Source organism: Silene latifolia, chromosome Y (assembly GCF_048544455.1).
Source record: "Silene latifolia isolate original U9 population chromosome Y, ASM4854445v1, whole genome shotgun sequence".
Classification (NCBI taxonomy): Eukaryota; Viridiplantae; Streptophyta; class Magnoliopsida; order Caryophyllales; family Caryophyllaceae; genus Silene; species Silene latifolia.
The window spans coordinates 182,575,593-182,588,026 of NC_133538.1; the positions used below are offsets into that span (position 1 = coordinate 182,575,593).

Sequence of the window (12,434 nt, forward strand, 5' to 3'; positions counted from 1 at the left end):
TATTGCAATATGCTAAACCTCTTGCAACTCAAAATAAATCCAATAACTTAGACAATATAATAATGATTTTCGTGCCAATACATAATTTCTAAAGAAGATTTTCCGCTAAAATTCCAAAAGTAGCCGTACAAGAGTCATTCTTATGCCATTATCCGCTACAAATTCAAAACTACACCCAATAACGATTTTCCTGCCAATACATAATTACTAAAGAAGATTGTCCATAAAGTGAGTAGCCCACAAGTCTCGAACCTCGTTGATCTCTTCAATCGTATAAGAAGCTTTTGATCCAAACCACTATTAATAAATCAAAGTGCTTATTAGAATAAAAAAACAAAAGTTCAATATTTAAACCTATATTTTGACTAGTATACCTTAGCTAGATAGAATGAAAAATACCTTCTTATGATCTTTAATGTTCTAGTAGTGTCTCACTATATCTAACATGTACCGCATCACATAATAGCCACACTCTGTGCTTCGAGTTTGTTGATGACACTGTACATGTACCAAAAACATTTATTAAAAAAACATTAAACAAAATAAAAATCACCATAAGCAAACAAACTACCACCAACAACATATTTAACTAGAATCAACGCAAAAAGGAAGTAATTAATATAGAAGGAAAGTACCAAAAATAATGTTAAGACAAATAATATTTTATAATTGATATGGACTTACATCAATGTTACTCCATTTCATTGATAAGCCTGATTTCAATGTGGAACCTGCTTGAGCCCTAAAAGATCGAAAAGCACTGCGCCTCGAAAGAGCAAAAAAAAAGAAAAAAAAAGGTATTAGTTAGTCATTAGCCATTATCACTCGTTCATCTCATTCTTTTTTTCAATCGTCAACTAACCAAATATAGGAAAAAACGGACAAAGTATTTTGAATCTTTTATGTCCTTAAAATCTGATGAAATATACTCCTAAGCAATCACCACACACCCTGACGAAAAATACTCCTTAAAATATGACCCATACCATTATCTTTTCTACTCTTGAGTATCTCTCTTTTCTTACACCGTAATCATGCATACTACCTACCAGTACATGCAAAGATAATGTGTAAATACTTACATCTGTATCAAGTGCTTAAAAGAGACATCTCGCTTTGACGTTGCCTTTGGATCACAGAAATAGGCCTCATGAATCAACGGACAAATAACGGCTAGAAACCAGTGATCTCTGTCCAATAAAGGTAAAAAAAAAAATTCCACAAAGTCAGTCTAACTCCTAATGTCCCAGGAGAAGAGGTTAGCTAGATGCGGGGACTGAATTACGGGATGTCGAACTCCACACTCTAAGCAACAAAACAGAGACATGAAAAAGGTTCGTTCGATGACCATTCAAAGGGCAGACCTTTGTGGATAGCAAATTAACCACCAATCGAAAAATTCTATTTCTCTACAGATGCGCAACTCGGTTGTTCAAAGATCAACGAATTTACTGGTCAAAACAAGACATATTTATATACCCTTCTAAACTTGCTAAAGATCTAAAATAAACCTGGGAATCATCCCTTTTAAACTAGCTAAATAGCTGGTTGTGAATCAAAAGTTGGAGTTTTACTAGATTCAACAACACAATTGGTGCCCATTAATCAATTGCTAAAAACAAAACTAACAGACAAAAAAGATAAGACTAACCCTTGACAAAATGGAGCAAATATGATACGAACACCACGCATCTTAAGCAAGCTGCACTCCACGTAATTCATTACTTCATCATTGACTATTTTATCTTTTCCCATTTGAGACATGATTGTCGGGCACAAAAATCCAACACCGGACATCCCTTCATGATTCTGCTCCTCACAAAGCTTTTGTAAAAACCTTTATACACATGAAAATAACCCCTCAAATATGAAGATGAACAAAATCAATGTGATGATTGTGAGCTATAAAAAAAATGGACAGTGCAACAAGGATTTCAAAAGCAAGTTGGCAATAAAAGTAAAAGATCCTTTTTGTGATATTTTTACAAATAAATTGTCTCTCTGTATTGGTTGCAGCACAATTAAGTATGCAGTACTGTACTCTCTCCCATCGGCCTTACCAACATTAAATATCTTTTTCATCCATGTTTCCCTTATCATTTTGTTCCTTCTCTTAACAAGTCGGCCATAAATGTAAAATAAATTAATATATAACTTACAGCATCCACACTTGAATAGATGACACATTTAAAAAGGCCATTCGAAAAAGTTGCATGATATCTTCTTCGGTGACAGTCAAGGATTTATCCTCCTTGAAATGAAATATCTTCGACGGGAGTACAACTTCAAACACCTTTGTCTCAGGCCGCATTAAGGCTAGGTAATCATGTAACTTCTGACATTCTATACCCATACGTGATATATACTCATTAGAGTTGGGCTTGATTGGTGATTTGATGCCAGAACTTTTCGACACTTGTTTTCCCTTACTAGCGACTGATAGATTACCACTAGTAGAAGACTCCTGTTTTAAAAATGTCATTATTAATAAAACCAAATAATAAAAAATTACATGTAAGTGAACTTAATTGAAGTTATATATATATATATATATATATATATATATATATATATATATATATATATATATATATATATATATATATATATATATATATATTATTTGTACCTCCCCAACAATGATTAGTTCCTTCGGCCACTGAACAAAACTTCCTATTGCGTCACCTACACGTTCATGATATTGCGTAGGAAAAGGAAGTGGGGCAGTACCTTCCAAAATTTTATCAATGGAAACCCTTGCATTACCAATTAGTAGCGGTGTACCATGAATGACCAGATTACTATCTTCTAATGGGTAAACTGTACCTATGGCAACATTGAAAGTCTTTCCATCATGAACACAAGCTAGGCGACACTTGGTTGGGTCCTACAATATCGGAAGATTTTATGTGTTAATAAAGATAATACAATATATATAACTAAGGTCAGTAGTAGTACTTTGTCTGCTCAATATTATTCAATCACATGCTCAATATTATTCAATCACGTGACTGACTCAGTGAGCTCAAGTTCAGGTTGCGCATTTTCCATTCATCCAGGGCAGACTATAGTTTTATGCAAGGTTTAAAGACAAAGTTTAATTCTATATATGTAACTATGTAAGTAGACTTTTCTATCCCAAAATATTTTAGTCACACACCTTAATTTCAGGAGGATTTTGTTTTGATTGTCTTTCTTTGCTTATCCCTATGCTTTTCTCCGGATTCGCGGATTGACAGCTACCTTGGAGTTCATCCATATTTTCAGGTACCTTTAAGCCCATTAGCTTCAACATACCCACAGCCTCTTGTCGGGCCTCCTGACGAATTAGAGAGCTTAAGGACTTTATAGTATCATTCCGCACTCTTTCAGTTATTTCGGCTACTTGTTGATCAGAAATCTCCACATCCCTATGAGAAGATCCATGTGAAGTACCAAACACATCCTTGATAGTAACTCCGCCAGGGAAACCTCTCACTCGACCAGAATGTTCCTTCTTTTTTAGACTACGTGACAAGACATCATCATATCTATGAGGAACAAATTCTCCTGACTTTACCTTCTTTCGCCATTCAACCTGAATTATTATTTAAAAAAATAACATAAAGGATTATAAATAAAATATCAAGTCAAAGGAAGAAGTTGTTAGTGAAGAATTTCAACAAAGTTAAGTATCAAGAGTATACCATTTCTTCTTGAACTTTTTGAATCTTCTCATTTGGAATTTCCCCTTCTGATGACTTAGTCCTTCCCTTTATCCAATACCAACTACGATCAATAACTTCATCAGAATTTGAAGATGAAGCTATCCACTCAGGAATCCTTTGATTGTATCCCCGTCTACCCATTATATGAGGATGCTCATTATGCTTTACACTTTCGACGGCTTTTTTACTCTTCTCCTACAATAAAAGAAAATAAAGTAGAAATATATTCAGAATAAGAATTACGGAATTATTTCAGATGATAATGATTACCCTAAAAAAAAAGTATGACATATATCACCTTAAATTCATCCGACTCTCGGTAAGCTTTAAATTTCTCCCAATCAGCAGGCTCAATGAAACTATAACAATCAGCCGGGGAGTCATATTTTGGATGTTTATTTCGAATGTACTTTCTAGTCAATTTACCCTTGAAATCTCTCCACTTTGCTCCACAATTGATTAGTACATCCTTCTTGTGTGTCTCATCGACTAAATATTTTGCCTGCGATAAAGAAATTGTAAGATGACCTCATAAGTTATGACCAAACCATTACTTGCTTCAGAATTTAAAACACGGCTGCCCTCGTAGATTCACACTATAACAATCGCCATCGCAAAAAGTGTATTTTGCCAACACTAATGACAACAAATCAACAAGACATTACTTGTTACCCGCATTTGGACAGAGAATTCACATACAGGTCAGTTAGGGTCAAGTTCGTTTGCATCCAAAAAAGGACACAACGTTTTGATGTACTTCAATTAATTCATTGAAACGTATTGAGTCAGTATCACCAAACTCGTAACCAAATGTCAGTTAATGTATTCTACCCTCCAAGTTCGTTTGCATCCAGAATAGACTAAGCATGAGGTGATTCATATTCTTGTGTGTTGGTGAATCTAGGATGACCTGCTCGATTAACTATAGCTTGAATCAGATTCAGACTAAAAATTGTGTAATAAAGAGAGTTGCTTCATAAATGATTCATAAAAAGTGGCTGATTTTAGGCAACTCAGCAAGGGATTCAAGTGGCAGCAATATGGTCATTTTCAGTACTCTGATTCTGATACTCTGATTCAGGTACTGACACCATGACAACAAAAATAATAGCTAATAAAAGACAACATAATTCTTACCGAAATATCTTTCCGAGCAAATCTTTAAGACTATCTTCTACATCTTTATCCCAGTCGTCAAAGTTAATGTTCACTTGACATCGAACCTTCTTACCACAATAGCTTGCAAATTTAGAAGCGTACCTCCCGTTGGAAAACCAGCTTTATCCCACCTTAGAAGAAACGGACCTTTATCCTCCTCCTTCTTTAAAGTAGTGGGTCCTCGAGTTCGTTTCTTTGTCTGAGTTTGCTTCTTTGTCTTATCTTCACCTGAATTATCGTTTGTCTTATCTCCACCTGAAGAATCATGATCCTCCATCGTACAAAACCTATACAGTAAAACATAATCAATATAACAATATTTGGAGTATGAAGAACGCAGCTTGTTATGCTTTGTGGAATGACAGAGTGTCAAGATAAAGACAAGAAGACCTGATGTGGTTGTGGAAAGAATCAAGTTTGCATGTTAATCATAAGATAATAGGGGCGTGGGATGTTCATCTAGTTGTTTTAACGGTGCTTGGTTTAATTAAATTACTAATCATTACAAAAAATAAATAAACAATATAAAGTAGTAAAACCTGAAAATATTATAGTAAACATGTTATAGTATTAAAAAGCATATCATTATCAATTATTTTTGCTTTAATAACCATAATATTAATTTCCTGCTTGATCTCTATCTTCCCAGATACCCTCATTATGATCCACTCGTACATAATTAGTTTCCAAGTTATCTTCAACAGGCATTGAAGGCAAACCCTCCGAAAATGGAGGAATATCATCAAATTCATCATATTCTTCCTCGTCCACTACATCATCCACTCCAAGAATACGTCTCTTGCCTTGAAGTACAACACACCACTTATCATTCGCTGGATCTGAAATATAGAACACTTGTTTTGCCTGCGAAGCCATAATAAGTGGCTCATTCTTGTAACCTTGCGTACTAAAATCAACCAGTGTGAAGCCATACTCGTCTACACGAACACCTTTCTTATTTTCTGCCCATTTGCATTTAAACAATGGAATCATGAATGTTGTATACTGAAGTTCCCATATGTCCTCAATAATCCCATAATATGACATTTGATTACAAGTAGGTGTACCACTGCTAAATTCAGTAGAAGAAGCTACTAAAGTAACTCCACTATTCTGCATTGTACTCTTGTTATCTTGACGCTTGGTATAAAAACAATACCCATTAATATCATAACCTTCATATGATTTTACTTCAGTATTGGGGCCATAAGCTAACCATTTAACAGTTTCACCAACTTCATTTGGTGTACACGATAACTCATCAAATACTTTAACCCTAAACCATTTCACAAAAGACCTGTTGTGTTCTTCAACCAACCACTTGTAATTTTTTTTAGGGTATTTTAACTTCAATATTCTCATGTGCTCCTCTATGTAAGGATGAGCTTCTGTCAGATGTTGTAAGACAAGAAAGTGAGCATCATTAAGCTCTTGGGATTTAAGTGATACCCATTTCGCTCCGATAGTACCTTTACCCTCAAGCCTCCCTTCATGTCGAGACTTGGCGACCCAAACGTTGCACACCAAATGAGATAGTCGGTGCAAAATCTTATAACCTCTGCTGCTATGTATCCTTCGACAATACTAGCATCTGGCCTATATCTATTGGTAGTGTACCCTTTCAAAACTCCCATATATCGCTCAAATGCATACATATCTCTTAAATGTACGGGACCCAAAAGTTTAGCCTCTCTAACCAAATGAACAACCAAATGCACCGAAATATCAAAGAAAGAAGGGGGAAAATACATCTCGAATTGACACAAGGTTTCAACAATATCAGCTTGCAGCTTGTCTAGTGTGTCAGGATCAATCACCTTGCTATATATTGCATTAAAGAAAAAGCACAGCCTGGTAATAGCAACTCTCACACGTTTTGGTAAAACGGATCGAATCGACACAGGTAAAAATTGTTGCATTAGCACATGATTGTCATGAGACTTTAGTCCAATCAGCCGCAAATCTTTCATGGAAACAAGATTTTTCATGTTTGAACAATATCCATGTGGTACCTTAATGCCACGAAGACACTCACATATAATAGATTTCTCCATCTTAGACAATGTATAACAAGCGGGAGGAAGATATACACGTTTCCCTTTCTCTTGAGGTGCTAGCTCATTCCTTGTTCCCATTTCTTCGATGTCTTTTCTTGCCTTGTAGCCATCTTTAGTCTTTCCTGGAATGTTAAGCAGAGTCCCGATAAGACTTTCGGCAACATTCTTTTCTACATGCATGATGTCTATACAATGTCTCACTGACATGTGTTTCCAATATGGAAGATTCCAGAATATAGACTTCTTCTTATATTTAGCATTCTTTTCAAATTTATTAGGCTTTCCAAAAACAACACTAATATCTTTGACTTGTTCATATACTTCATCTCCCTCTAGTGGAATAGGTGCCATTCCACTCTCGTTCTCTCCATTGAATGCCTTCTTCATCCTACGATAAGGGTGGTATCGAGACAAAAATCTTCGATGGCCGATAAACATTCTTGCGCGGCTATAGGTGAGCCGAGGAGCTACGGTTGCGTCATCACATATTGGACATGCCTTTTTCCCTTTCACTTTGAGTAACCGACAAATTACCATATGCAGGAAAATCATTTATGGTACATAATAACATAGCACGCAAGGTGAAATCTTCTTTGGCAAATCGCATCATACACCTTTACTCCTTCATTCCACAGTAATTTCAAATCATCAATGAGGGGCTCTAGATATACATCTATATCATTACCCGGTTGCTTTGGTCCTTGGATAAGAAGTGACAACATCAAGTATTTGCGCTTCATACACAAATAAGGGGGCAAGTTATAAACACAAAGAAGGACAGGCCACGTGCTATGTTGGCTACTCAAAGTAGAGAATGGGTTCATCCCGTCGGTACAAAGGCCAAGTCGTAAATTTCTAGCTTCATCACCAAATTCGAAACATTCTATCAATAGTTCTCCATTGAGGGGCATCTCATGGATGTCTAAGTTTACCGTCCTTTTTTCTGATGTCGGCATGCCACCTTAAGTTCCTCGCATCAATTAGATTGGCAAATAATCATTTAAATCTTGGTATTATGGATAAATACCAAACCACTTTTGCAGCAGAGCCTTTCTTCTGTGGAGAATCATCGTCCTTATCTTTTAATCGATATCGTGATGTACCACATTTAGGACACTCGTGCAAATCCTTATATTCTTTGCGGTACAAAATGCAGTCTTTTGGACATGCATGAATTTTTTCATAGTCACATCCTATTGGGCACATAATTTTCTTAGCCTCATAAGTGGATTTCGGAAGAACATGATCTTCCGGGAGTATGTCATTTAAGAGTTCTAATAATGATGTAAAACTCTTATCACTCCACTTATTTTCCACTTTTAAAGACATCAAGTTCATAACTGCAGACAATCGAGTAAATTTATTACAGTTAGGATATAAAGGTTTCTCCGCATCACTAAGCAAACTCTCCAAAACCTTTTGGTCATCCTCAAAATTAACTTGCACATCCTCAATCAAGTCATCTATCCGATCCCTTTGAATATCGTCGTCATCAATAACATATGTTGCTCTCTCTTCTCCACCCGCTTCAGTTTGAGTAGAAACGATAGACTCTCCATGAAATATCCAACGTGTGTAGTCTTTCATAAACCCACGTAAAACTAAGTGCTCAACACATATATCAGGAGTTAAAACTTTCTTTAAATTTTCACAATCAATACAAGGGCATAATATGCGTGTCTCTCCTTTTTTAATTGCATTCTCAGCCGCACATTTCACAAAGATCTCCTTCACTAAAATCCTAAACTCAAGAGTAGAGCGTTTCATATTATACATCCAACTTCGGTCCATCTCTAAAAACATCAAAGAACAATACATTTAATCAACAAATAACATAGAGAAAAGAAAGTTTATTACTACAAAGAATAAAAGATTGAAGAACAACACATTTAATCAACAAATAACATAGTATGATTGCCAACAACCAATTGCCGTACTGAAAAAATGTCAAATATGAGGAATTTGCGTAAGTGTGTCAGACCTTTAATTTCATGAACAGCTCATTAAGGTTATAGAAGTAATTAAATTAAAGACTAGAAATGATAGAGAGACTCGGTCACTCCCCCTTTTTTTTAATACGCAATACCAAGATACATTTGATTCATGTGTTAACACTTGCTCAATTTGAAGCATTTACAAAAAAATGCATTAAAAATAAAGTTGACTATTTCTATTACAATCTAGGCCATGGTTGTGCGAGTTAAGCATAAGATATGGGACTAAACTTTACTTATTTTTTCATATAAGGACCTAAGTTATTATTCTTTTCCGTTAAGGACCTCATGTCCATATTCCGTTAAGTAATACGCCAAAAGTGACGATGTGCTAAATTTGCACGTGCTAGTTTTAACCTCAAAACAAATTTGTTGATTAAAATTTGACTGAAGTGAATAGTAAAATCAATATTCTTTTATAAAATGGGTTACTCTAAGTTAATGTAAAAATTTAGAATTCACTCATATTCAAACCAACATTTTTTCCCCTAAAGTGTAACCCTTAAAACGTTTTACCGAAATCGTGTACCGACCTCAAATTTAGCTCACTAAACTCGTTAGACATGTATAACAGACTATAATCAACTAAATTTTGCAAACTTGACCGCTATGATAAACCGTTTGGAGGCCCAAACGACAAAACTAAGGTGAGTAAAATCTGAAAAATTCGACTCAAACTTCGTTAGACCCAAAAATAGACCGTTGTGGTAAGCCGATTACATATTAACGACCAAAACTTTAAATACGATTCTACCTCTTAAGTTCCAATGGTTTCTACTTTTGTCATATAATATTTGAACAAATAATATACAAGTAGTTCGTAAATGACAAAATAATTGATACAACATACTCATTTAGTGAACTATCGTAAATGAAGAGAAAACCCGGATGACCTTACTATGCTCTTTAAAAAATAATATAATTTACAAATGTTACGATGGATTGCGAAAGGGGTTTCAAGAAGACAAGATTATAATCTAGTTTAAGCTTAGATGAACTTTTGGACCTCTCTAAGTTCAGCTTGAAATTTTTTGACAGATTTTCCCTATGACCATGATAACACTAGAGAATTGATAACTAAGAATAAGTTAACGGAGTTACATTCTAAGTCCTTAACTGAAAACTCACAAAGTTTTAATATAATTCATCACTAGTTTAAACTTTAAGTCGCCTCACCACGGCTTTTCATTTCCATTTCTATTTTAATATGTTACAAGAGTCGTCTTAAGTTAAAACCGTCTTAAACAAGAATCGGTGAAACAAAAGAAGGGCAACCTAGGAATCAAACATTTATCCGGGAAAAAAAATTCAAGTGTCAGAATACTTGTGAGATTACCAATTCACATTTGAAGCTTTGTCACTAACAGTAGGTAGGCATGCATGCTTTAGAAGAAATGATTGTTTAAGACAGGGAAGAACAATATAATTGAACAAGATACAACAAACAAAGGCTCCTGATGAAGTTATGATTGAGAGATGACACCGAAGATAAGGTATGTTGCTGTGTGTTACTAACTTACTATATCTCCTTTCTATACATACCCAATTAATGCTGAACAATAAAAATGAGGTGGAGAGCATGTAGGAGACTTCATATTATAGGTGAAAGTTTGGTAATTACTCTTCAAGAAGATTATGTAAATGGAGAGCAAAACATGTACTCTCCCTTTTCTGCTATTGTACATGCTGTAATATGTTACCCAGGCAATCTAAGAGGGCAAAGCTAGAATTAGATTAACAGTTTATACCACCTCAGTTGTAGACAATGGAAGTAAAGATGGGCAGTGAGGGAGTGAAACAGATGCATCTCCGGTCCCAAATCCTACTCTAAAATTTTCAATTAATATGATTAAAAACCCCCAACCATAATTCCTAACGCCATTAGAAAACTAAATTACCTAGCCCTAATATGATTAAAAAAATTAAGAGAACAGAATTCAATAATAACGATAATGATTATGAGTATAACACCAAAATATAGTGACAATACACACCAAAATAAGCTTACCCTAAATCTAAAAGAACAACAATACAGAACAATTGCATATACCCCATCAAAATCCAAAAGAAAAACACGAAACCAGTTGCATATAACCCGAAATAAGCTTACCCTAAATCAAATTAAGCAAAAATTTAAATAAATATATCAAACAATAATTGATTGCCCAGAAAAAGTACCAGATTAATTGTCCAGAATTACGGTTGGCGGTGGGGATGGTGACGACTTGAAGTCGTGGTGCAGGTGGTGGCGTCGTGAGGGTGGTGGCGTCGTGAAGGTGGTTGCGTCGTCGCTGGTGATGGGATGGTGGCGTGGTCGTCGTTCGTCGTAGTGAGCAAGTGAGGAAATTAGGTTTGTGAGTTTAAGGAAATAGAATAGAATAGAGAGTATTTGTTTTAAGAAATAAAAATATTCAGTTGTGAGTGTGGAGTATGAGTATACGTGTTTAGATAATAAGCAGCGCGAAAAGATTATATCGTTTTGCGCCAAATTTCATTTTAATAAATGGCTATGGTCGATAAAGAACCGTTGCCTTAGTTTACATTTGGCTACGGTTATTTAGGTGACCGAAGCCTTTTTTGTTTTTTTACATATTTAGCCACGGTTATTTATCAACAACCGTAGCCGTTTATAATAGGCAACGGCTATTTATCATGACCGTAGCCATTTCTACCCGCCTAATGTCCTTTCTGTACTAGTGTAAGCTTTTAATATAATTTCTATAATGTTTTGATAAGATTGATGAAACCCTAATTTAGGAATTGGGGGTTTTTATGAGTAGTATTTGAATAGTAGCATCTATGTGTTGTATGATAGGAGGAGAATTCGTAGAGGAGTTGTTTTGATACAGCTGTAGATACCGTCTGCGTGTTGTGCTTTCCAGGTAGGATTTCCTACTCAGTATTAGTCCCATAATGGGATATTGGTGATGTGCTGTAGTTAGTTGTTTGATATGATGATTGTGATTGTGATTGTGATTGTGGTTGTGTTTATTGATGGTTCTCGAGATGCGTTCTCGGCTGAGTGGGGTCACTTGTGGGAGTGATCTCACGCCCTAGTTTCGCCCTTCGTGGAACCCGCCACGGAAGGGGATGTGCACATTAATGGACAGGGTTATCGCTCGTACGATGAGCGGGGCTTAGGTGGGAACGGCAGTGCGGTCCCCCACTCGGCGAGGCGGTCCAGGGGACGGTCGGTATTGAGATGATGGGAGCTGGTGGTGTGTGTGTGTGTGATTCGATTCATTGTCTGTTTGTCTTATTGTTGTTATCTATATTGATTGTGTGATTAGTATGCGACCCGGTGTTGTTTTGTAAAACCTGCGGTGATCCATTCGGGGATGGTGAGCAGATATTGAACAGGTATAGAGATGAGTACTGGGATAGCTGGGATGGCCACGACATGACGATAGAGTCTTCCGCTGTAGTTTAGCATTTGTTTACATTTCAGTTGAGAACATATAGTTTGGAATAATGTATTGCACTTTCAGTTTGGTTTCGAGGATTGTATTTATTCATTA

The 12,434-nt window shown here is 35.8% G+C and overlaps 1 protein-coding gene across 1 annotated transcript; it reads right to left on the reverse strand.

The window, feature by feature from the left end:
• Positions 1–207: 207 nt before the first annotated feature.
• Positions 208–3,283, reverse strand: LOC141629565 (uncharacterized). The gene is made up of 8 exons (XM_074442544.1): positions 3,161–3,283; positions 2,630–2,887; positions 2,160–2,464; positions 1,652–1,837; positions 1,083–1,190; positions 685–760; positions 436–498; positions 208–297 (listed from the first exon to the last, which is right to left on the reverse strand). Exons 1-8 carry the CDS (start codon positions 3,281–3,283, stop codon positions 208–210), a joined length of 1,209 nt encoding a protein of 402 aa, XP_074298645.1.
• Between the last annotated feature and the right edge of the window lie 9,151 nt (positions 3,284–12,434).

What these genes read in the sequence shown, in the direction of transcription:
- LOC141629565 (XM_074442544.1), bottom strand. Translation starts at nt 3,283, where the DNA reads ATGGGCTTAAAGGTACCTGAAAATATGGATGAACTCCAAGGTAGCTGT. An exon ending in AACTAATCATTGTTGGGGAG is followed by an intron (nt 2,465 to 2,629) that starts GTACAAATAATA and finishes TTTTTAAAACAG; the next exon opens with GAGTCTTCTACTAGTGGTAA. An exon ending in TGAAATGGAGTAACATTGAT is followed by an intron (nt 499 to 684) that starts GTAAGTCCATAT and finishes GTACATGTACAG; the next exon opens with TGTCATCAACAAACTCGAAG.